The sequence below is a fragment of the Bubalus bubalis genome, chromosome 1 (genome assembly GCF_019923935.1).
Source record: "Bubalus bubalis isolate 160015118507 breed Murrah chromosome 1, NDDB_SH_1, whole genome shotgun sequence".
Lineage (NCBI taxonomy): Eukaryota > Metazoa > Chordata > Mammalia > Artiodactyla > Bovidae > Bubalus > Bubalus bubalis.
Window position 1 is genome coordinate 98,580,956 of NC_059157.1, and position 25,238 is coordinate 98,606,193.

The 25,238-nt window shown below is 40.9% G+C and overlaps 1 protein-coding gene and 1 long non-coding RNA gene across 4 annotated transcripts in view; both read right to left on the reverse strand.

The window, feature by feature from the left end:
- MYH15 (myosin heavy chain 15) overlaps positions 1-4,722 on the reverse strand; it is a 124,566-nt gene extending 119,844 nt beyond the window's left edge. For all 3 annotated transcript variants that reach the window (XM_025283513.3, XM_044941531.2, XM_044941522.2), the window contains exon 1: positions 4,554-4,722. In XM_025283513.3, the coding sequence (XP_025139298.3) occupies positions 4,554-4,686 (133 nt within the window). In that variant the 5' untranslated portion in view covers positions 4,687-4,722. The remainder of the gene's footprint in view (positions 1-4,553) is intronic.
- Positions 4,723-14,710: 9,988 nt separating this feature from the next.
- Positions 14,711-18,035, reverse strand: LOC123333259. The gene is made up of 3 exons (XR_006550506.1): positions 17,942-18,035; positions 14,897-14,960; positions 14,711-14,806 (listed from the first exon to the last, which is right to left on the reverse strand). It is a non-coding gene; the product is annotated as an uncharacterized LOC123333259 (long non-coding RNA).
- Between the last annotated feature and the right edge of the window lie 7,203 nt (positions 18,036-25,238).

Here is a 25,238-nt window from a genome sequence, read left to right on the forward strand (position 1 = left end):
TAAAAGGTAATGCTGTGAAAGTGCTGCACTCAGTATGCCAGCAAATTTGGAAAACTCAGCAGTGGTCACAGGACTGGAAAAGGTCAGTTTTCATTCCAATCCCAAAAGAAGGCAAATCCAAAGAATGTTCAAACTACTGCACAATTGCACTCATCTCACACACTAGTAAAGTAATGCTTAAAATTCTCCAAGCCAGGCTTCAACAGTATGTGAACAGTGAACTTCCAGATGTTCAAGCTGGATTTAGAAAAGGCAGAGGAACCAGATATTAAATTGCCAACATCCATTGGATCATCAAAAAAGCTAGAGAGTTCCAGAAAAACATCTACTTCTGCTTTATTGACTATGCCAAAGCCCTTGGCTGTGTGGATCACAACAAACTGTGGAAAATTCTGTAAGAGATGGGCATACCAGACCACCTGACCTGCCTCCTGAGAAATTTGTATGCAGGTCAAGAAGCCATAGTTAGAACTGGACATGGAACAACAGACTGGTTCCAAATAGGGAAAGGAGTACGTCAAGACTGTGTATCGTCACCCTGCTTATTTAACATATGTAGAGTGCATCATGAGAAATGCTAGACTGGATGAAGCACAAGTTGGAGTCAAGATTGCCGAGAGAAATATCAATAACCTCAGATAAGCAAATGACACCACCCTTCTGGCAGAAAGCAGAAGAACAAAGAGCCTCTTGATGAAAGTGAAAGAGGAGAGTGAAAAATTTTGCTTAAAATTCAACATTCAGAAAATTAAGATCATGGCATCTGGTTCCATCACTTCATGGCAAATAGATGGGGAAACAGTGGAAACAGTGACAGACTTCCCAAAATCACTGCAGATGGTGATTGCAGCCATGAAATTAAAAGACGCTTGCTCCTTGGAAGAAAAGTTATGAACAACCTAGACAGCATATTAAAATGCAGAGACATTACTTTGCCAACAAAGGTCCATCTAGTAAAGGCTACGGTTTTTCCAGTAGTCATGTATGGATTTAAGAGTTGGACTATAAAGAAAGCTGAGTGCCAAAGAATTGATGCTTTTGAAGTGTGGTGTTGGAGAAGACTCTTGAGAGTCCCTTGGACTGCAAGGAGATCCAACCAGTCCATCCTAAAGGAGATCAGTCCTGGGTGTTCATTGGAAGGACTGATGCCGAAGCTGAAACTCCAATACTTTAGCCACCTGATGCGAAGAGCTGACTGATTTGAAAAGACCCTGATGCTGGGAAAGATGGAAGGTAGGAGGAGAAGGGGACAACAGAGAATGAGATGGTTGGATGGCATCACTGACTCAATGGACATGAGTTTGAGTAAACTCTGGAAGTTGGTGATGGACAGGGAGGCCTGGCATGCTGTGGTCCATGGGGTCGCAAAGAGTCAGACATGACTGAATTGAACTGAACTGAACTGAATTTGCTAGAGGCTCACAGAACTCAGAAAAAACACTTTATGTACTAAATCAATGGTTTATGATAAAAGAATATAATTCAATAATAGCTAAATAGGAGAGATGCCTAGAGAAAGTTATGGGGAAAGGGTGCAGAGCCTCCACACCCTCTCCAGGGATGCCAATCTCACCAAATTTCCACAAGTTCAGCAACCCAAAAGCTCTCTGAACACTGTGCTTTTAAGATTTCATGGAGGCTTCATTACATAGGCATTGACCACTGGTGACTGAACTTCATCTCCAGCCCCTGTCCTCTGTCCTGACAGAGATGGGACTGAAAGTTTCAACTCTAGGTTCGTTCTTGTGGTGACCAGACCCCATCTATAGGCACAGTCCAAAAGTCACCTTGTTAACATAAAATGTACCTTTATCGATCTCATAACTCAGAAAATTCCAAATTAAGAGCTCTGTGCCATAAACTAGGACAAAGACCAAATATAAATTTCATATTATCAGTCACAATAGGGAGATGGGATTAGAGAGAGATTTGGAGAGACATCAGAGAAGACAAGGAGGCTATACTGAGGATTCGGAGCTTATTTTGAGTAAGATGGGAGCCATCTGTGAGAGGAGGGGATATGGAATGGCTTATACTGTGAAAGGGTCATTGCTGGCTGCTCTGTGCACAGTAATGGGGTGAGGGTGGAGGCGGGGAGATCAGGAAGGAGGCTCTCTGGATTGTCTGGTAAGAAATGGAGGCTTAGGCTAGGTGGTGGCAGTGAACATGATAGCTGTGGATGGTTGTGAGTTTTACGTACGTTTAAAGGTAGAGACAATGAAAAAGAGAGGCGTTCAGGATGACTCTAAGCTACCCATGATTTGAGTCAGGGCAACTGGGAGAGTCCAGTTGACATTTAGTAAGAAGACTGAAAAATGAAGAGTTGGTAGCAGGGGTTACGAAGAGGTGGAGAATTCGGTTCTATACAAGTTGAGTTTGAGATAATCAGCTAAAAAATGAGCAAAGAAAAGTGTCAAGAGTCGAGATCAGCAGTTCTGGAGCAGTTAGAAGTAAGGATGATGAGGATACACCAGCAAAAAAGCTGACAAGGAACCACCGGGGAGATTGGATGAGATGACTTGCTTCATTTGCTTATCTGTATCTTCTGCTTAATAATTATATCCTGCTTTTGTAATAAAAATAATTTTTAAAACTTTGTTTCAAAGCATGGAAAAAGCAAAAAACCAACAACAATGACAAAAATAACAAAAAAAGGCAACAAGAGACCATGAAAGTATATATTAATATGTTGGTACAATGTATATATTATACTAGCAATTGACACAACTGAGTGACTGAACAACAGCAACAGAGTACCTTCTCCCACTGTATTCTCATCTGAGCTCCAGGGTCCTCTTCTCTAAGGGGACTTTTGACCACCCTATCAACAACAACCTTCAATTCCTATTATTCTTTATTCTTTTATTCTGTTTTTTCATTCTGACTTCATGCATGTATTTGTCCATTTATGTATATGTTGTCTATCTCCCACACTAGACAGTCAAGACAGAGATGATATCTTGTTCACAGGTATATCTCTAGCACCAGGTACAGTCCCTGCACAGAGTGGGCTCAAAAACTATTTGTGAAACAATAGAAAAACAAACAACCCAATGCAAAAACAGGCAAAGGAATTGAATAGATAGTTCTCCAAAGAAGATATACAAATGTCTAGTAAGTCCATGAAAGATACTCAACATCACTAATCATTAAGGAAATGAAAATAAAAGCACAACTGAGATACCACCATGCCCATACAGATGGCTCTTATCAAAAAACAGAAAACAACAAGTGTTGGTGAGGATGTAGAAAAACTGGAACCCTTGTGCATCACTGGTGGGAATGTGAAATGGTGCTGCCACCATAGAGAAAGAGTATGGAGGTTCCACAAAAGATTAAACATAGAATAATCATTTAATCCAGCAATTCTACTTCTGGGTATAGACAAAAAATAATAAATGCACAGGCTCAAACAGATATGTGAACACTAGTGTTAACAGCAGCATTACTCAGTAGTGAAAAGTAGAAGCAACTCACGTGTCTGCAAATGAACAGGTAAACAAAAAGTAGAATATACATGTGATGGAATATTATTTAGCCTTTAAAAAGGAATGGAATTCTGACACTTACTGCAACATGTTCTGAAAACATTATGCTAAATGAAATAGACCAGACACAAAAGGACAAACATCGTATGATTCCATTTATATAAAGTATGCATAGTAGTCCAATTCATAGAGGCAGCAAGTAAACTAATGCTTTCTAGGGGTTAGGGGAAGGGAGTAATCGAGAGTTGTTGCTTTATACAGAGTTTCAGTTTGGGATGACAAAAAGTTCTGGAGATTAACTGCAATGGTGGTTGCACAACAATGTGAAAGCACTTAATGCCACTGATATGAACACTTAAAAATGGGTAAGATTTTATGTTGTGTATATTTTACCACAATTGAAAATACAAAATTTTAAAAAATATTTGTTGAAAGATTTGAGTGAATATTCTTTTTTCTTTTTGTTTCAGATGCCAGGAATTTTATTAAATGAAGTCATTATGACTATTATTCCTTCTTTTCATAATTGTGATTTTCTATTTTAATGATCATTCTACACAGATCACTCACTATAGATCTTTTTGATAAGTAGGCATGACTATAAATTTTTATAATGAGAATAAAAAGCAAAGGGAAAAGAAGCCATTTTGTTTTCAACTTAGTGAACACTCCAGCTTTAGAATTCTAAAAATCTTTGTTCACACCTTCATTATGTTGCTTTATGCATCTCATAGTGATTTGCTCCTTTTTCTGTTTTTCTCCAGAGTCTACATGCTGAAGGCACAGTGTATCTTAGTCAATCCTATTATCACCCAAGTTTAGCAAATTTACTGGCATCATCAATAATTAATTAAGGAATGTGTCTTATTCTGAGATACAAGGACTCTACAAAAAAATGATGACTGAAAGATATAATATTTGGGGGGCATCAATTGAGGGAAATCACTGATTAATTTCAACATTTCCTAAAAACCAAGAGGTGAGGCTAACTGCAAGGAAAGGGAGTAGGCCTAGGGTCAGGGATTCGAGGCACCTGTATGCCCTGTTTTCAAAAGTAATCCTTACTTTCTGTGCCATCTGCTTCCACTTGCTCTTCTCTGGGTTTCTGCTTAAATTTCATGTTTCCAAAGTGCAGAATGGCTCCAGTGAGTTTATAAGATCCGTACTTCTCATCAGGGAGAAAGCCCAAGATGTCCATGGCTTGCTGTAGAAAGAGAAGCAGATGGCCAAGTATTCATTTGCCTAATGGCTGCAGTAAGCACCTCACCTCCGCTGTGTATCACACCTCCCTCCACTTGTGGGCCATGGGCTGCCTGCCGGAGGGAAGGAGATGGATCACCACAGCCTGAAGTGTGACAGTTCTGTTCAAACTAATTCAAACTGGTTTGAAAGCGCCCTGTTGGCTCTTGGTCACCTGTAGCCTCTTCATCCCTTTAAAAGAGAATTAGGAAGGCATATGATTTGATGTTTAACTCAGTAGTTTTAGAACTCTCCTCAGATGCCTTCTCTCCTGTTCCTCTCTTCTCCCTTCCAATAATCTATCATTAACTGGCTATATGAGCTCAATTATTTTGCCTTTCGTGGTTATGGGATAAAGTAGCACCATATCTGATGGGTTGCTTATTTCTGGGATCCCATATGTTCTCCCATATTTATTTCAGATTCATTTTGACGACTGGCAAAAGGAAGTATTTAAGAAAAGAAGAACTATGTCACCAAAGAACAGCATCCTAAGAAGCCACTGCACATGGTAAGAAGTGTGTTCTCACACACTCCAGGAGGTGGAAATTGGTAATCCTTCTAGTAGTTAATTTAGAATGTATATCGAGAGACTATAAAAATTTCATAATCCTACCTTTTAGAAATCTAGCATAAGATGAATCTGATATACAGGAATGTACTCACCTACAAAGATATTCACCATAGTAGGAAAAAAAAACCCTCAACCGTGAGTCTAACAATAGGAGAATGGTTAAATAAACTATAGAACAAATGTCTGATAAAATATTAAGTATCCATTAAATGTTTATGAAGAGTTTGTAATAACACTGAAAATGCTAAACATTAATCAAAAAGCAAACGATATATCAAACAGCATATGTAGAATGATTATGATCCTTGATTTAAAAAAACACCAAAACAACTACATAACAGCAATCCCGAATAGAAAAAAAATAAAAGAATGAAAACAGTGGTTATCATTGCACTGAAGCATCTTCCTACTTTTCTATATGTATCAAAGTTACTATACTGACAAAATAAATAAGTATAAAACTCTGGACAGAAGCAGTTCTATAGGGGCACCTTCCACTCTCCACCCCTCGGGGAAGGAAGGTCACTCCTCCAGGACCCTTCGGAAGAGAGGAGATCTAAGATGCTTTCTTCCATGTCTCATTGTCATTACCAGACTTTGCTCTGATAACTAACAAGCCTTACATCCGTGGCCAGCAGTTCTTCAGCATCATCCAAGCTCTCCACAGCAACTGTTCCATGAGAGCAAAAGTGAAAGTCAGAGGGATTTTCAGACACCAGGCACACATCTGCAGTGGGAAAACCATCAGTTAAACAGCTTACAGAAATCCACAAGGCTTCAGAAAATAATTGACCAATATTCACAGTTTACTCTTACGGCTTACAGCATACTTGTAAACAAGCCAAAATAAAATCCATATTCTACACCCAAGCCTCTGCAATCAATTTCTGCCCTCTATTAACTTGTCAGTCATGTTCTAATGCCTCCCAAGAGAAGACCAGACAGGCCAAATCGGAAAGCAGATTCAATTGCAGCCACTTGAATTGGTGTGAGGAAGAAAAAAAAAAACAAACAGATAATGCATGTTGGCAAAACTTTGCAAACAGGAATTTGGCCTAGATATGTGGTTGAGGGCCAGAGAACAACAACAACAAAAAATGGTTTGTAAAATTATAACATGCCTGAGCTTCAAAAGCTAGGCAGCAGGCAGAAACTGGGGTCAAAACCCAGGGAACATTAGCAGTATAACCCTGTCACATCATGTCCTCCCTGTTAGGAGGCTGAGTCTGTCTTTCACGGGATCCATAAATCAGCTAGTGTGTTCACTGCTGCACCTCTGATATGTCTAAGACTCCTGACATGATTCACTTAGTCAGGAAACATAATGCAGGCTGAAGCCAAGGCAGGCCATCAGCAACACGTCTGCAGTCAACTTGGCCAAATCACATTAACCTCTTAAAGCCTGACACTCGCTCCCAGTGAAGTTTTATAGAGCCCATCTGAGTTTTCTGTTTAGCACTCAATGAAGTGAAGTTCTATTATCCTGAAGTTAGAAACAAAGAAATTGGACTATGTGAATGTTCCAAATGCTCTATTTGGAAACAATCCAAACGTTCATCATTAATTATTCCTCAGCAAACAAAAGAATGCACTATGAACATGTGCTACAGCATGGAAGCATCTCAAAATAATTTGCTGAGTGAAATAAGCCAGACAAAAGAGTATCCACTGCAGGATTCCATCTTATAAAATTCTAGAAACATTAACTAATTTGTCCTGACAAAGCACATTAGTGGTTGCCTAGGGACTGGGTTGGGAGAGGAGGGCTTGAAGGAGTGAGAAGGGGCAGGAGGGAGGGATTTCAAGAGATTGGAAACTTTTGAATGGATATATGCATTATCTCAATTGTGATGATGGTTTCACCTCATAGATACACACGTCAATGTTTACACTTAGGTCAGTAATCCTTCAATAAAGCTATTTGATAAAAGTAACTGGGCTAACCCAAAAGAAATCAGGCTGAATCCAAGTATAATATATATTTTAAATAGAAATATAATTCATAATTATTTTTAAAGTATTTATTTCCATGGAGATTTAAATGTCCTTTAAATGTTAATACTTCTCAGGAATCTCCTTATATTATTCCTCATGCCTCACTTTATAGCAATATCTATTGGAGATCCAGTAATATGCCAGGAATTATTGTAAGTTTTATGGATACATCAGTGAAAAAAAAGTCATGCCTGCCCTCATAAAGCTTATATTCCAACAGAAGACAGAATTAAAAGTAAATGGGTAAAAATATGACATGTAAAACAGTAGTAAGTGCTAAGGAGAAAAATAAAAGGGAAAAGGAATAAAAAGTCTTGGATATGCAGTTTCCATTTTTAACCCAGTGATCAGAGAAGGCCTCCATAAGGTGACATTTGTGTAAAGAGAGTTACAGGAGAGAGTCATAAGTAAGTATGGGAAGAAATTGCTAAAAAGAAAAAAAGCAAATGAAAAGGCCTTGAGGTTGAGGTGGGGTGCTTGCCTGGAATTTTGAGTGGCTAAGGTTGGTAAAAGAAAGAGTAGTCCATGAGGTCCAAGAAGCATCCAGAGGCCAGATTATAGAGCCTCACAGGCCACGGTGAGGATCTGGGCATTTCTGCTCTATGTGAGATAGGAAGCCACAGAAGGTTTTGAGCAGAAGAGTGACATCATCCGATTTTTTTTTTAATTTACTGTGGCTGTGGTTAAAGACAGAGGGAGAGGGTGGAATCAGGGATAACAAGAAAGAGTTAATTCAGGAGGGAAAAATTGGTACTTGACTTGGGGGTAACAGCAGACGTGGTAAGAAGTAGCCAGAGCTTGGATTTTGAATGGAGTAGAGTCAACAGGATTTGCTGATGAAACAAATGAGAATAATGTGGGAGAAAATTCTGATCAAGGACAACTCCAGGGGTTTGTGCCCAGGCAAGCAGAAGGATGGAGATGCCTTCTGATGAGCTACTAAACACTGGTGGGAATAGATCTGGTGGGGTGGAGTTTAGGAACTAGGTTGTAAGCATGTGAAGTTTGAGACGCCTATTAAACATCCAAGTGGAGACATTAAAGTCTGTTATCTGTGAGTCTGGAATGCTAAAGAAAAGTCTAGACTTAGGATCAAACTTTGCAAGTCATCAGATAGAAATGATCTTTAAAGCTGTCAGTCTAGATGATCTATCACCACAAGACAAAGCCAAGGACTGAGCCCCAGGGCCCTCTAAATTCATGTGCTGGATAAAAGAGAGAAACCTGCTAAGTAATGCCCAGAGGTTTAGGAGACAAATAAAAGAGGGTAGGACATTGGAGGCCAAGGGGGCAGATTTTCAGGAAGAGGGAGTCATCAAGGGTATCAAATACTGTCCTGACTGTATGCTATCAAGATGTATGCTCTCTCTGTACTTTATGCAAGATTCATTCATGACTTTACTGATGACCCTCAAATCTATATTTTCTGAGCTCCAGACCTAGATCTCCAACTTTCTGTTAGATACTTCAAGGTGAATGGCCACAAGTAGCTCAAACCCAGCATTACCACAATTGAATCAATGATATTTACTGTGTCTGCCCTGAAGCTATTCTTCTGTGGCTCCTTATGCAAGTGAATGTCACCAACACACCCAGGCCAGACACCTGGGTGCTACAATGCCTTGTCCCTTCACCCAGCTCAAATGCAGACATCATCTCCATGTCTTTCAAATCAAAGCATTTACTTAACCTATTTTCTCTACTGTAGGCATATGCTATGGGAGGAGGAAAGGATACAAAACTGAAATAGTCCTTTCCCTCAAGGAGACTAGAGGAATCATATACCTAAACCGTACAGAAAATGCTGTACCTTAGGGTGAAGGAATGTTTTAGTTGGCTGACAATAAAAACAAAATCTACATTCCAAGATTGCTCTGCCAAGATTACCTTTTAGATCATTCTAGATTCACCTTTTACAGAATTTTTATTTTACTCATGCTTATTATATCATTTTTTATCATTTCGTCCTAGTCATGACGATCAAATGTGCTATATCTGACATTGTTTTCTCCATGTTAAATATAAGGAAAATAAAAGGCTAGAAAGGCATACTAATTGCCCAGAGTCAAATTAACGATAAACTGAATTTAGAACATAGTCTCTAGTGCTTCTGCTAGACTCTGCCACCCACTGCTCCCACCTGTGTGTGACTATGACAGGACTCCATTTCCTCCTTTGTCATAGACAGAAGGAGAGTCTTTCTTCTGTGCAAGCTCGACACTGGACATGCACAGAGGGAGACGGAGCAGAGAGCAAGAACACTATGTGCCTGAGGACTGGAGGACCAGGTAGAGGAAAGAGCCAAGATTCAGGAGGGGGCTGGTAATAAGCCAGAATGTTGGGCCCAAGTGCTACATGTGAATTCTCTCTCAATCTCCCCTCTTCCAGAAGCATCATTTCTAGAAGTCATTTAGCACATCCAATGGACTTTTCTTCTATCTCCTTACAACCAGAAATATGGCTGCTGCACTGGTATAACCATTCCCTGGGGCAGCTGCCCTCGGCAGGAGGTGGCCGCTCTAGAGAAGCAGGAGTGTTTGAGGAACCCAAAAAGGCCTTTAGCTCAAACATCTTCCCCACTGGGCCTTATCAAAACTTCTTTTCAAGGAGCAATAAATTTTAATTGGATTGAGGTTTTCTCAGAAGAGTTTCATGTAAACAGGGATTCCTTTATTTAATTAATTGCATTTCTACCATGAGAAATGGCCTTGAGAGAATGAAAAAAAGTATATGCATTTCATGAGACACTATTGAGTTAGAGAGACTATCTAGGCCAGAAAGGGCCCATATAGAAGATTGTTGACCAGGCTGTGGGCATGTGGAGGATGGGGTGGGAGTGAGGTGAGGTGGGGAGCAGAGAGAGAATGGATGAGAGGTGCTAACTGTAAAAGTTAATTGCTTTACTTTCAAAAAGTATAGGTGTCAAGAGTTCATTTCTAGAGCCCACTGTCCAGTTGGAGATGCCTAGAACTCATTAAGGGCACCCCACTCCAGTACTCTTGCCTGGAAAATCCCATGGACGGAGGAGCCTGGTGGGCTGCAGTCCATGGGGTCGCTAAGAGTCGGACACGACTGAGCGACTTCACTTTCACTTTTCACTTTCCTGCATTGGAGAAGGAAATGGCAACCCACTCCAGTGTTCTTGCCTGGAGAATCTCAGGAATGGGGAAGCCTGGTGGGCTGCCGTCTATGGGGTCGCACAGAGTCGGACACGACTGAAGTGACTTCGCAGCAGCAGCAGAACCCATTAAGAGTGAGTGTTTTATCATTCAAGGCATTGTTTCACATGTCATCCTAACATTACATTTTACTTTCAGAATGGCTGAATGTTCTCCACGATTGTGTTTACTATGAAAAACAGTGAAACTGACAGTGGGCCAAAAGAAGTTTATCATCTTAGGAACAGAGTTCTGTGGCTAGTGCCTCTATGTCACATCACCCATCATTACCTATTCCTCAGGGCTGCTATGTACAGCTGAAGAGGTCGTGCACTGCCCAGCTCCAGAGAGAGTCATTCACATAGCTTCTGATTTGAATAGCATTCTCTGGAGTTGGGAAGCATTCAGATACCTTGCACCCCCTAATAACCAGTAGGGGGAAAGGGAGTGAAGATATGAGGCTAGTTCAAGAGAAATCTAATGGGTAAAGAGGGTAAACTGAATAAGCTCCAAAACAGGCCCAGATGCTGACCATTCCCTTCTCCAGAGGCACTCGGGGTCCCAGTAGACAGATCAAGGGCAGCTCTTGGCTGCCACCACTGTGTAATACTGTCACACACTTTATGGAATTCTCAGGGCATTAGGCAACGTGTCAAGGATTCCAAGAGGCAAAGATTTGTTTCCTGACCTCTCCTTCTGGAGTTTACACACCAGTTGAATAGAAAGAGTGGGCACAATAAATAAATATAAAGAAAAAAATCAAAGAAGAGAAAAAGGAAGATAAGTGGTATTAACTTTTACAGTTAGATAAAGGAAGATAAAAAGTAGATAAGTGGTATATAGATGGCATTAAGAACTAAAGGATTTTGGGACTTCTCTAGTGGTCCGGTGGTTAAGACTTCCCCTTCCAATGCAGGGGGCGGGGATTCGATCCCTGTTAGGGGAGCTAAAAACCTACATGCCTGGAGACCAAAAACCAAAACATAAAACAGAAGCAGACTGTAGCAAATTCAATAAAGTCTTTGAAAATGGTTCACATTAAAAAAAAAAAAAAAACTGTAGAATTTTAAGGAGCCATATCTAAGGGAACTGGGGGAGTGAGTTTTAGCTGTGCCTGGAACAAGAATCAGCATTAACTGAAAAAAAAAAGGAGGAGAAGGAATCTTTCAGGCCAAGTAGAGGCTAAAATGGGGCTGGCTCTTTGGATGACACATCACTCCATTTCCTTGGCTCCTTCTGTGGGACGAGCCACTGCTCCCACAGAACCTCCACCCTCTGCTGTCATTTTCCACACCTGATTTGCTTGTCATACACAAATGCTCCTATTTTAGGATATTTGGACACAATCCTCACATGCTAAGCTCTACCCTCTTGTGTCACTCCTCAGGATACTCAGAAGCTCTTCTTTGGCAGCAATGAGTACAAACAGTTTAACATTTTTAAATATTCCAAAGAATGATCATTGGTGTCATAAACAAGTGAACCAACAATACTCAACCTGAACCACCAGATGTCAGCCTTTATACACTAATCAATCTCAACGGTCCACAGGCTCAACAAAGTACATGAGCTCATGAATTCATGATAGGAATTTTCTATAGCAGCCCAGGGTCTTCAGACAGTTCTATTAGTAAACAGAGATGCTCCAAAAAATCCTGCAGTCACTACTGTACCCACACTGGACCCTCCATGTTAGCTGCTCTGCACTGCATAGAAATGAGTGTCATCTGGCAGAGCTACTCAAAGGAAAACTTAAAAAAAAAAAGTCTGTTCCAGGTTGAGATGGAGGGAAGATAGTAAGGAGAACAGCTGCTGCTTTCATACCACCAACTGCACCTATGGCAAAATATAGCTGTCCATTTTGTAGAGCTTTCTCTATTTGCTGAGGGCACTTAGGAGTTAGAGACCAGGTAGTTAAAACCCTGCTGGATGCATTACCATACTTCATCTAAGCAGGACAGTCTGAGGGGATTGTTCCCCATCAATTTGTTCACCTGGATCTCCAATCATCCCACAGTCACTCCTGTGGGAGCACTGTTGTCCTCAATGCCAGATGTAATACCTTTGAAACCCAATCAGCTTGTCATTCTTCCCTTCCAATGACTTTCCATAGCACTGGAGACATAAACTCTCTGCCATGCCATGCGAGGTGCTGCTTGGGCTGGCCCTACCTGTCTGCCCCTACATTACCCACTCCATTGCCCCACTCTGCCCCCAGCAATGGCCGTTATACTATTCCAAGACTAAACCAAATGCATTCCTGCCTCAGGGCCTTTGCACTCACTGTTTCTTCCCTCAGGAAGTTTTTTCCTGGAAGTCTTTGCCTACTTGTTCCCTCATTCAAGTGTCTGGAAAAGCATAGCCTTCTTTCCCACCCCCTGCCCCCACCCTCTGGCTTCACTGCACAGCTTGCCAGATCTTAGTTCCCCTCAGTTCAGTTCAGTCGCTCAGTCGTGTCCGACTCTTTGCGACCCCATGAATGGCAGCACGCCAGGCCTCCCTGTCCATGACCATCTCCCGGAGTTCACTCAAACTCACGTCCATCGAGTCAGTGATGCCATCCAGCCATCTCATCCTCTATCGTCCCCTTCTCCTCCTGCCCCTAATCCCTCCCAGCATCAGAGTCTTTTCCAATGAGTCAACTCTTCGCATGAGGTGGCCAAAGTACTGGAGTTTCAGCTTTAGCATCATTCCCACCAAAGAAATCCCAGGGCTGATCTCCTTCAGAATGGACTGGTTGGATCTCCTTGCAGTCCAAGGGACTCTCAAGAGTCTTCTCCAACACCACAGTTCAAAAGCATCAATTCTTCAGCGCTCAGCTTTCTTCACAGTCCAACTCTCACATTCCCCTACTAGGAACCAAATCCAGGCCATAGCAGTGAGAGTCCTAACCATTGGACTGCCAGGGAATTCCCAAAACATTGCCTCCTTACAGAGATCTCTCCTGACTCTTCTATATAAAATATAACCACCTGTGGAGATTCCAGGCTTTCACTGCCATGTGGCCCAGTTTCAGTCCCTGGTCAGAGAACTGCAAGCCACAGGGTGTGCCCCCGCAAGACACAAAATTAAATAAAATATAAACTTTCATTGCCCTACCAATTCCTAATTCACTCCATCCCCTCATCCACTTTATTTTTCTCTATAGACCTACCATTGTCTGAAATTATATATTTTTTGTTTACTTATTTGTTATTGTCTTCCATACTAGAATGTAAGCTCATGAGGGCCAGGACCTGTTGGCCCTATTTACTTCCCTATCACCTATCCTTTAAGAAGCAGTGTATACATAATCACCCCACAATAAATATTTGTTGAATGAATACATGAAATTCATTCTCTTACCCTATAAGTTACTTTTCTATTTCCATTCATGGCATTTCTTTTATCCTAGTCAAATAACTGAATTTGGGAGTATTTTTGACTCGTCATTCTCATTTCTATGTTCAATCATTGCTAAGACTTTTCTGGCCTCTGGTGTGAGGCCAGAGGCCTATCACACCAGCTTAACTGCCACTGCCATCAGCAGAGCATGACCTCCCATTATCCCATCCCCCTCCACAAAACACCACACCTCACACACTCACTCACACACATGCACACAACACCCCCTCCACTTCCTGAGTTTAGAAACCATCCAAATAAGATCTCTACTAGTCTTCTATGAAAACACTTTCCTATAGTTCACCTGCTCTCTCTGTTCCCTGATTTTGCCTTGACTTTTCCTGACATTGTGTACACTATTCCTGCTACCAGAAATGCCCTCCACTCATCACTCTGGTTAAACCCCATTCCCATTTTTTATATCCCAACCCAAATCCTCCCTTCTATATAGAACTCACATTGACCACTACACATCATAGTAATGCTCCCACCTCTGGCCTCATCTCTACTACCCACTTAAGTGATAAGTGATTTTAATCATTTAAGGCCTTAAATTATCTAATGCTTTTTATACACACACACATACATGTGTGCACATATGCATACACACACACATTCATTTACCTCTGCTGGGCATCCTACCCACCTCCAAAAGTGTTTGAAAAAAGAAAAGTGTTACCGTTTACTCTCTACCTATATAAAATTATAGAACATTGGGTCTATATTTGGTTCAAATTCTTACATTTTAGGATAAATAAACTGAGGTCCCTCTAAACAGGCTGGTAGACATTAAACAGTACTTTTCCAGGTCTGATAATCTGACAACTGTCTTGTTGTAGAATGACACTCAGCCCCCAGAATAATACACTTACCACGAAGTTCTTTTTTTCCAGACAGAATTTGATAGAATATGTGGTAGTTCCTCTCTCCAGGCTGCTGGAAAATCACCCGGGATTTTTCAAACAAATCTGCATAATAAGGCATGAGTAAAGATTCAAATATAGGTGTTCTTGCAAAACTTAGAAGAAAAGTGATCAGACAGTGCAGTGCCTACTTACAGATGTCGATATCTGCAGATGACAGCTTGCCTCTGGCACAAAAGTGCATCCTGATGAACTTGCCCTGAGTGAACACAGAACACAGTCTCCTATTTAACATGCCAAACAGCTGCAATGGTTTCATTATACACATCACTCCCAAAGTAACTACTTCCTCCAAAGTTAAAAAAAAAAAATTCCACATGGGGTGTGATGGCACCAGTTAATGTCAAGAGGCAGCCAGAGTGTCATCAGGACTGGCAGTGGGCCCAGAGTCTAGCCTCAGATCTGCTCATCACTGACTGCGTATTCTTTTTTTTTTTTTTTTTATTGAAGAGTAGCTGATTTACAATGTTGTGCTAGTTTCAGGTGTACAAAGAGATTCAGTTTTATATCTATAAATGTATAATTTTCATATATATAAACATATAATTGTTATTTATATAACATATATATGATTTCATATATATACAATTTATTTATATATAATTTACATATATATACATATATACATTTTGTTTTTCAGATTCTTTCCCATTACAGGTCATTCACTACAAGACATTGAGTATAATTCCCTGCCCTGAACAATAGGTTCCCATTGGCTATCTATTTTATATATAATAGTGTGTATATGTTAATCCCAAACCTGTAATTTATCCCTCCCTTCTCCTCTTGGCTGTCCATTCTTATGTACATTATAGAATTTCTCCAGACCTCAGTGTTCTTATCTAAAACTGAGAAACATAATATCTGCTTGATATATTCTTTTATTTACCAGCAAACATTTGTTGAGCATCTACTATGATCCAGAAAACCTGCTAGACACTGGAGATACCACATGGGAAAAGTAGATGTGCCCCAAATCTTCTAAATTCTAGGTGTAAGCAGCGAATGCAACAGCTCTGACTGAGGAATATTTGCTGTGTTTTGAAATCAAAAGAAAAGCCAGATGTGAAGGAGTGCAGCAAGTAAGAGAAAGCAGAGAAGAAAGCAGAGTCTGAGAGTAGGCAGGCAGCAGGCACCATATTAGGTCAGCCATGTGGCCACAGGAAGGAGTGGGGTTTTACTTTGTGTGTGCTCAGAAGACATTGGGAGGTTTTAAGCAGAAGAGTGACATGATGGGACTTAAGTTTCAAAACATCACCTTGGCATGATTATAGATGAGGCTCCCTTCCTTCCTTGTCAATGAAAAGCCATAAGACAGTATCTGATGGGACAGGAAGTCTGCCCAGAGGTTACAGAGCCCAGGTGCATCAAGACACAGTCAAAGAGGCAGTCCAGTGGGCTACGGCCCACAGGATGAGGAAGTCAACCTAGAAGGGAAGGCAACCTGGAGGAGGTGAATCCAGGCAAGGAATCACAGCAGGATGCAGACTGGCAAGGGGAGAGCAGCCACATACAGGATGAGTAAGCCAGTAAGTTAAAAAAATGCATTCTAACAGGATCCATACACACAAACACACATTTGTACATAAACACATAAAAACATGTACATAGGTGTCCCTGCATGTGTATGTGCATTTACACACATATACATTTATGTACTGTCAACTGAAAAAAACTCACAACCTAAAAGTTGAGAATTATATTTATTCAGTGGACTTACTGAGGACTTAAGCCCAGAAGATAGCCTCTCAGATAGCTCTGAGGGACTGCTCCACAGAGGTAAGGGAGGTGCCTGGGTATACAGGAGTCTTTGCAACAAAAACCAGGTAATCAGAACATCAAAAGATGCTGCTAATCAAAGAAAATAGACCATCTCAAGTTAATGAGTTTAGTGCTTGTCTATTTATGGGAAGATGCAAGAGTCTGGCTCATTGAAATTATTCCTTTGATATGCCCCTTAACTATCTAGGGCCAGTATCCTGCTTGTCTCCAACTTCATGTATGGAGTATTAATCTAAAGAAGTTAACCTGGATTTCTTGATTTTTTTTAATCCCCCCTTTCTTTCTTTCTCTTGTCTTTCCTTCGTCTTTCCATTCATCCATCTTTGTTTAATTTGCTTCGCTACTTCTTTCCTTCCATCCTTCCAATTTTTTTCTTGTTCTTGGTCTTTTTCAATTGCTTTCTTTCCTTATTTATTTTTCTTTCCACTTGCTATTCTCTTCTTTCTTCCTTTTATTCTACTCTTTTCTTTATCTTCTTTTTCTCCTCCCTCTTTTCCATCTTTCCCTTTTCCCTCTCTTGGCCTTTTTTCCCCGCAGTTTTATTCTTTAGTATTTAAGCAGAAATTCTCACCACATTCTGACAAATCCCAAATCTATCCATTGTTTTCTAGACCAGTATTAGTACCTGTTACACAGCCAGATACCACAAGCAGAGGTAAGTGTGGTCAGGGCAGCTCTAAGGTTTTTGGAGGGAAACCAGTCAAATAAGCAGGAGGCTATTATTTAATCATGCCTAGAGACTCAGCAGCAGTAGCAGCAGACTCAAAAGGAAGCCTTTTACAAATTTCCTTGTAAATTATATAATGGCTCCCTGGCACCCATTCTTGGCATAAAATGGATTAGTGACCTTAATCCAAATCGTTTTATCTTGGGACTATTAGTTATCAAAAAATACTTTAAAAAAGTGTTTTTTTCCCCCCCTGTCAGAAAAATCCCCAGTGAAATATATCCAGGGGCAGGGGGTTCATAGGCAAAAGTAGAAACAATAATTGTAGTAAGTGAATTCGGAAGTGCTTACCAAAATGACTTTTACAAGGAGTATAGGAAATTACAAAGAAGAAATTACTTTCAAATCTGTAAAATGTAGTAAATATGAAACATCATTAGAATTTGCTGAGTGAGCTTTCCTACTAGGACTGGTAAGGAATTTTAAAGTATTAACATATTTTCTTCCTGAAATTGACTACCTAGTAGAAGCTTCGCAGGTATTCATCTTAATTATATTAATGATGAAGCTAGCAAAATTTTTTGAGGAATCTAACAATATTATGTATAGTCATCAAAAACCTTCTTTGATGTTCTAGAAAAAATTTTTTTCAGATCTGTGTGCTCAGGCATGAAGTTAACCATTTGCTAAAAATGAAAGACTCCAATATACTGCTCAGTTCAGTTACTTACAAAACGAGAAGAGTTGTCATTTCTCAGGGTTTTGGCATTTCCAAATGCTTCCAAGACAGGGTTCACTTGTTTGATTTGATCTTGTAGAGTTTCCTTGGATACAGGTAAGAGAAATACAACTGATGAAGTGTTTGGCAGAATTCTGTAATGTGGCAAGCCTTCCATACCAAGGTCAAAGCTCATTCTTGTTTTGATAATAAATGGCCAAAAACCACTTCTGAATTTGGTGATAAAATATTACTTTGGAATGGGAACTTAGAAAAATAGATGGAGGAAAGACTGACAATATATGATGCCTCTAAGACTATAGGTTGGAGGTCATTTACTTGCAATGTTTCTTTTTTTGGTTGGCATTGGTATGAGTAGGAAAAGAAAATTGATACTTTACCAAAGTAAATAATAACAAATACCATAGCCTATTTCCAAACTTCATTCCATATACTCCTCCTCATTGCTAATCTGCTGCTCTTCCCATTCAATCCTTACACCTAGAAATTTATTCTAAGATAATACAGCAGACTCTTGGCATTATCAGTTATATTTTTGCTTGCTATTATCCCTAAGTAATCTCGAGGTTCATACCAAGAAGTGACTTGAAATGGTATTTATTAGTCTTAAGTTTAAATACTATGTGCTCAGGCTGATGGGGCAAAGCAGGTCATCTACTTTGGGCAAGTCTTTTTTTTCCCTCATTGAATGAGTTTTAATGACCACTTAGCACCTAAACTGCCACTGCCTAAACTTTCCACTGAGTCCCAAATACTCTTTGTATGAGGAGAATTTCACAGTATGTAGTATTTCAGAATCTATAGACTCATAAATACTATGTTCTTTCTATGTATTATGGGTTTACTTAAAGTAATTGGGCTATATGAGCAAAATTTTTCATGAAAGTTTTTGTATTATGTATTGTGTTATGTATTATCACAGGGCTCAATGGTTAGACCAAACAAATGCACACCAAATAACCTAAAATGTACACAAAAATAAAGTATCATATAGTAGATAATAGAATTCAGTGATAACTAAAGAAATTAATCAAATTCAGGACTGTGGTAGCTGGAAAAGAAACTTTCTAAGGTTTGAAAATTGGACTAGATTGCTATTTTGATATATTTTTACTTTGGAAAAACAGCAGGAAACATCCAGTATCAAATTGAAAAGCAAGATAGCAAATTCAGGCATAGAAAGACGAGAGGCTCCAACAGCTCAATAGCTCATTGATTTTGAGCTCTGCTCAGCTTTCACTTTTCACTTTCATGCATTGGAGAAGGAAATGGCAACCCACTCCAGTGTTCTTGCCTGGAGAATCCCAGGGACGGGGAAGCCTGGTGGGCTGCCGTCTATGGGGTCGCACAGAGTCAGACACGACTGAAGTGACTTAGCAGCAGTAGCAGCAGCAGCATTATCTAACCTTATTTTACAGACCAACTCTCATATCTAGGTATCCTCAGATTATTACCATCAACCTGTTAACCCAATAAGCTAAAGCAAACATTACCAACTATAAAAACATTTAAATAGAAGGTAAAGTTTTTCAGAACCTAGAATGTGGTTAAAGTTGAGGGTACATCCACTGAGCATTTGGAATTTGAACCAGAAGTTAGGGGTAAAGGAAGCAGAGTTCTCTCAGTGAATATTTGAGGAAGCCTGACATCTCACAGTAGCTAAAGGGATTAAGAAATAGTAATACCAACAGTGGCTATTCAGGGCATTGGTGACCATAGTTTGAGCAGAAGATGGTGTGGATCTTAAGTACCTAATTCTCAAAGAGTCCAACCAAGAAAGATGAGGCCAATAAGGGCCCCTTGAAGCAGATCTAAAGCAGATTATGTATTTTCGTGGTTTTGGATGATTGGTTCAGAGCACTTGATGATTTTCCTGAGAGGAAAATATGGGGAAAAAAGACTTTTCATAATTTTTTAATTGTCCTGTGGCATTGTCCCCTCCTTTCTTCCCATAAGAGGTCAGGGCAGAGCCTCCATCATTAGTGGATAGGGCCACCTCACCTTTTCTGCCAATATGCATGAATGCTTACCAGCTTTCCCTTGGATTCACCCATGGTTGCTACAGTGGCAAAATACTGGATAATATGTTTGGTGTTCACTGTCTTTCCAGCACCAGATTCTCCTCTATGATCAGAAATTCAGTGACAGTTAACTGGTTCAGATTATAAATGCAATGAAAAACAAATAATTTTAACCACATTAACTAAGAGGGAGAGCTTTATGGAAATGTGGAACTTTAGAGGGAACTTGAAGGAGAGGCAGACATTTAATTGGTCGAGGGGGGGGGATATCTTAGGCTAGAAATGCAGCATTAGCAAAAAATCTGGAGTAGAGAAAGATCAAAGACTTTTATGAAAATAAGAAGCCTGCCCTTCCTGGTCCCATTAACTAAAAGGTTAAGGGTATCTTTGCTAATTAGAGATAGGTCTCCTCATTACCAACTATTCAAGAGATTGTCACATATGAAGGCTGTGACCACATGGCCAGGTCCAACCCTCTCCCTCAGAGGAGAACCGACTGGTCACTCCACCAGGAGGTTGAGCTTTATACTCCCCTTTTACCTTTGACAGTCAGCTAGCTTTGTAATGTGGGGAGAACACCACAGTGAATTTATAGCCTTATCGCCCAAAGCATCATAGGTTTAAGGTCTGCTTTTATCTGTCTGAAACTCTAAAAAGTGAGTCTGTCCTCTCTGCAAAGGATTGAACTCTAACCACTCTTCTGGCTCTAAGATTCTGAGACCCTATTATTTTTCTGGGGATGACTAAAGCCAATGGATAGCCCAATACATGAGGTGGCATCATCATTGCTTAGGAAGAGCAAGAACTTAAGCATTTCCCTGCCTCTCGAGTCCTAGCCTCTGCCTCAGTCACGGTGCTGACAGTTCACCTGGCCAGCCAGTGCTCCTCCCTGCAAGATCAACATACAACATGGTCTCAGTGAAATCCTTTCCTTCCTTCCTCTTCACTCCTTTTTCTTGCCCCTCCGGGCACCATCTTTAATTCCCACTACCTAATGTACTGGGCTTCCCAAGCGGCACAGTAGTAAAGAATCCACCTGCCAATGCAGGAGACACAAGAGATGGGGTTTGATCCCTGGGTCAGAAAATCTCCTGGAGGGGGAAATGGCAACCTGCTCCAATATTCTTGCCTGGAAAATTCCATGGAAAGAGGAACCTGGCAGGCCCCAGTCTATGGGGGTCACAAAGAGTAGGACACAACTGACAGACTGAGCATGCAGGCATGAAACCAATGTACCTTGGCCTGCTCCAGTCTGGCTGCTCACAATAGCATGTTATCTGTCCAGTGGTCAATCCCACTGGACTTTCAGTCTTTCAATCCCACTAGCCAACCAGAGAACTCTGAAAATGATCATTTGGATAGGGAGCTCTCTTCATCAAGAAGATGATTAAGACCAGCGTGTGCACTGCAGGTTCTAAAGTATCTTCTAAAATGGGAGGCAGCCTAGTGGGCACCATATTTGGCTAAGCACTGACTTACGTGTTATGACAATTTCCTGAGAATCTTACTATTGCCTAGCCTGTATCTGGTATCTGAAGAACAACAATTCAAAGGCAGTGAGTTTATGTTTCATATCCAGTGAAATGTAGGTGTCTATTTTGATGGAAACTCTCACTGCTGGCCAAAAAGTAAAAGCAAGCACTTACGTGAAGAGTATAGACTGATTCTCTCGACCTACAAAAGAAAGGAAAATGTCAGAACATTCTTCTGCTAGAATTTCTATGTACAGTATGAATTTATTCAAAATTTCCTTGGTTACAGTTTGAGAACAGGAGAAGGATTTGCTCTGTATACAGTTAGAAAAAAGATACTATTCAAATGGTACAAAGTAAAAGGGATTTTTCTCTTGACCCTATGTAGGCTAGTCATAAGAACATACAAATTCCATCACCATTTCCTTGCTCCAAATATAAATGATAAATGACAAACGGTTGACATATCACTATTTTAAGGCTTTTATTAAGCCTGGTGTAAAAATAACCACAGAATAACTTCTTTGTGCCAAACATTCTAGCAGGTGCTTTCTCTAATAAAAGCTGACAGCTACAGGGGGCTCACTCTGGGCCTGCCACTGGGCTGAGCACTTTCAAGGCATTATCTCCCTTAATTTGACATGTGAGCTAATCGTCCCCGTAACCCTAGGAGATAGGCCCTATTTTGCCCATGTTTCATCTGGAAGGAAACAAGGCTTCAAGTGATGAGGCAGCTGTAAAGGCCATGCTCCGTTCACAATGCCTACCTGCCTCTTAGCGACACGGACAAAAACTAGATCAGATATTTTTACCCTTCATTTTGTAGGGCAGACACTTACTGTGAAGCATATCCTGAAAGGCATTATTGGCCACAGCGAAGATGTGAGGGGGAGCGTCTGATCGCCTCCTGCCTTTATAGGCTGCCGCCACCGCTTTGTGATACACTGGAAGCTGCTTGTAAGGGTTGATGCTCACACAGGAGAGCCCTGAATATGTCTGATGGAAGATCAGAAAAGATTTCTGAAAATAGGTTAGGAATACTTGCAGGTTTGTCAGCTCTTTCACTGTCAGGTAACATCTGCTTGAATATTTACTTACAAAGGAACTAAGAGGAAAAGGGTTTTTGGATTCTTACAGAGAAGGGACTTGGAACAGAAAGAGACAGAACCAGGTTAGAGTAACAGGGGACCTGGGATTACCTCTTCCCTGGGAGAGTTGTCAACCACTAACTTGTCTGACACACACACAGGCCTTTCAAAGACAAGGAGGATTCTGACAGCAGGACTGCTGATATGAGGAACCCACTCTCAGGCATTGAGGCCTGAAGGGAGTCTGTGTCTCAGCAGGGTTAGGAACCTGATACCTTAGGCCCTGAGGGGAATAGCTCGTATGGGTCACTCACAGTGGTGGCTGGATTGTGGCTCCCCAAAGGGTATGTCCACATCCTAATCACCAGGAAATTTGATCTTATTTGGAAAAAGGATCTTTGCAGGTATAATTGAGGCAAGATCTCAAGATGATATCTGGTTGGGCCTTAAATCCAACAGCTAAAGACCTCATAAGAGACACACAGAGGAGAAGGCAATGTGGAGATGGGGGCAGAGACTGGAGTGACGCAGCCACTTGCTACCAGAAACCAGTACAGGTGAGGACTGGTTCTCCCCTTGAGGCTCTGGCGGGAGTGTGAGAGCCTGAGATCTGTTTATCTGATCTTGGACTCTGGCCTCTAGCATTAGGACAGAATAAATTTCCTTTGTTTTAAGCCACTCTGTGGCAATTTTGTTACAGCATCCCAGGGAAAGGAAAACAGTCATGCAGCAAATCAGAGTGCCCAGGAGTAAGCCAGCCGCATGGCTAGCCTTCCACAGTAATGGGTCCCAAAAGCCTTCATCTTTGCCTAATCCACGCAGTGTTGCTTCGGCTGGATGTGCCCTTAGTGAATTAAAAGAGCTGAGCAACCAATCATCCCCAATTCAATGATGATGGGGGAAAAAAATCATTCCATTTATTGAGCGCTAACTAGATAACAGGCACTGAACTACATGCTTTACCTACATTCTTTGTTTTATCCTTCAAGCTACCATGAAGAGACAGGCTTTATTATCCCACACTACTGATAAGGTCACTCCAAGAAGAAATAACTAGGGACTTCCCTGATAAGCCAGTGGCTACGACTCTTCATTCCCAATGCTGGGGGCCCAGGTTAGATTCCTGGTCAGGGAACTAGATCCCACATGTGGCAGCTAAAAGTTTGCACGCCGCAACTAATTGTTTATGTGCTGCAACTGAGACCCAGCACAACCTAACTAAATAAATACTTTAAAAATAATAATAACTAGTAAGAGACTGAATTGGCATTTAAAAGGCACTGGTCTATCACTCTCCAAGCCTTGGGCCTTTACTTTTTTTTATTTTTTATTTAACTTTACAATATTGTATTGGTTTTACCATATATCAAAATGAATCCGCCACAGGTATACATGTGTTCCCCATCCTGAACCCTCCTCCCTCCTCTCTCCCCATACCATCCCTCTGGGTCGTCCCAGTGCACCAGCCCCAAGCATCCAGTATCGTGCATCGAACCTGGACTGGTGACTCGTTTCATATATGATATTATACATATTTCAATGCCATTCTCCCAAATCATCCCAACTTCTCCCTCTCCCATGAATATCTGTGGGAAGGGATATATATAATAACAAAATAAAAGTGGAAAAAAGTAAGGTCCCTGCCCAGTGGGCATTTTGCAAAGATGATCCTCATATGAGTATGCTTGAACTCAGTATCTTTTTTCACCTAAGAGAGGGCTGGGACATCACCAATATGATGCCAGCATGTTGTCAGCAGAGAGGCATATACACGTACATAGATCATCCAATGGTCATAGCGCCTCCTCAGGGCATGCAGCACAGATGCTTCATTGAGGTGAGTCAGCGTTGCCATGTCTTCAATCATTTCAAACTCTGGAGGATTCATCTTCTGAATTTCATCCTCCTTGACACTCAGATGCTGCAGAGAGGAGAAAAATATAAGATATATTCCCCTACTGCTTCTGTGCGCATTCATTTTTGCCAGGCATTGGGAAGAATATTCAAAGAGTGAAGAAAAAGATGCCTCATTAGAGGATGGAGCCAAAGAAAGTTAAACCAACCTGTTTCTTCCAAGAAACACGTGTTCCTCCTACTCATGTTCTCTCCTTGCCCAAAGATAAAGTCTTTAAAAGGGCTTTGGTTGAATCAAAATGTTCTAAATTGCAGCACCCTGATTCTGTGGTTCCCCACTGACTGACCGCCCCTGAGATAACACACATTATATTGCACATGATCTAGCCCCTCCTTAGATGTCTCAGCATATCCTGAATGTTTAAAAGGAGGAATTTAGGGTAATGGATCAAGCAGACAGACTCATCCTTTCAGACTTACTTTAGACCTATTCTCTTCCTCAAGCCTTCCCCAACTTCTCCAGCTCATTATTTTTCCATCCTTAAGTCTTTTACCATATATACAACCTGTACTATCTTGATATTATTAACTCTTGTCTGTGTTTTAATAATTGGCTGTGTGTGCATGCTAAGTTGCTTCAGTCATGTCCAATTCTTTGCAACCCTATGAACTATAGCATGCCAGTCTCCTCTGTCCATAGGATTCTCCAGGCAAGAATAATGGAGTGGGTTACCATTCCCTTCTCCAGGGGATCTTCCTGACCCAGGGATCGAACCCAGGTCTCTTAAGTCTCCTGCATTGGCAGACAGATTCTTTTACCACCAGTGATACCATCGGTACTTCTTGAGTACCTT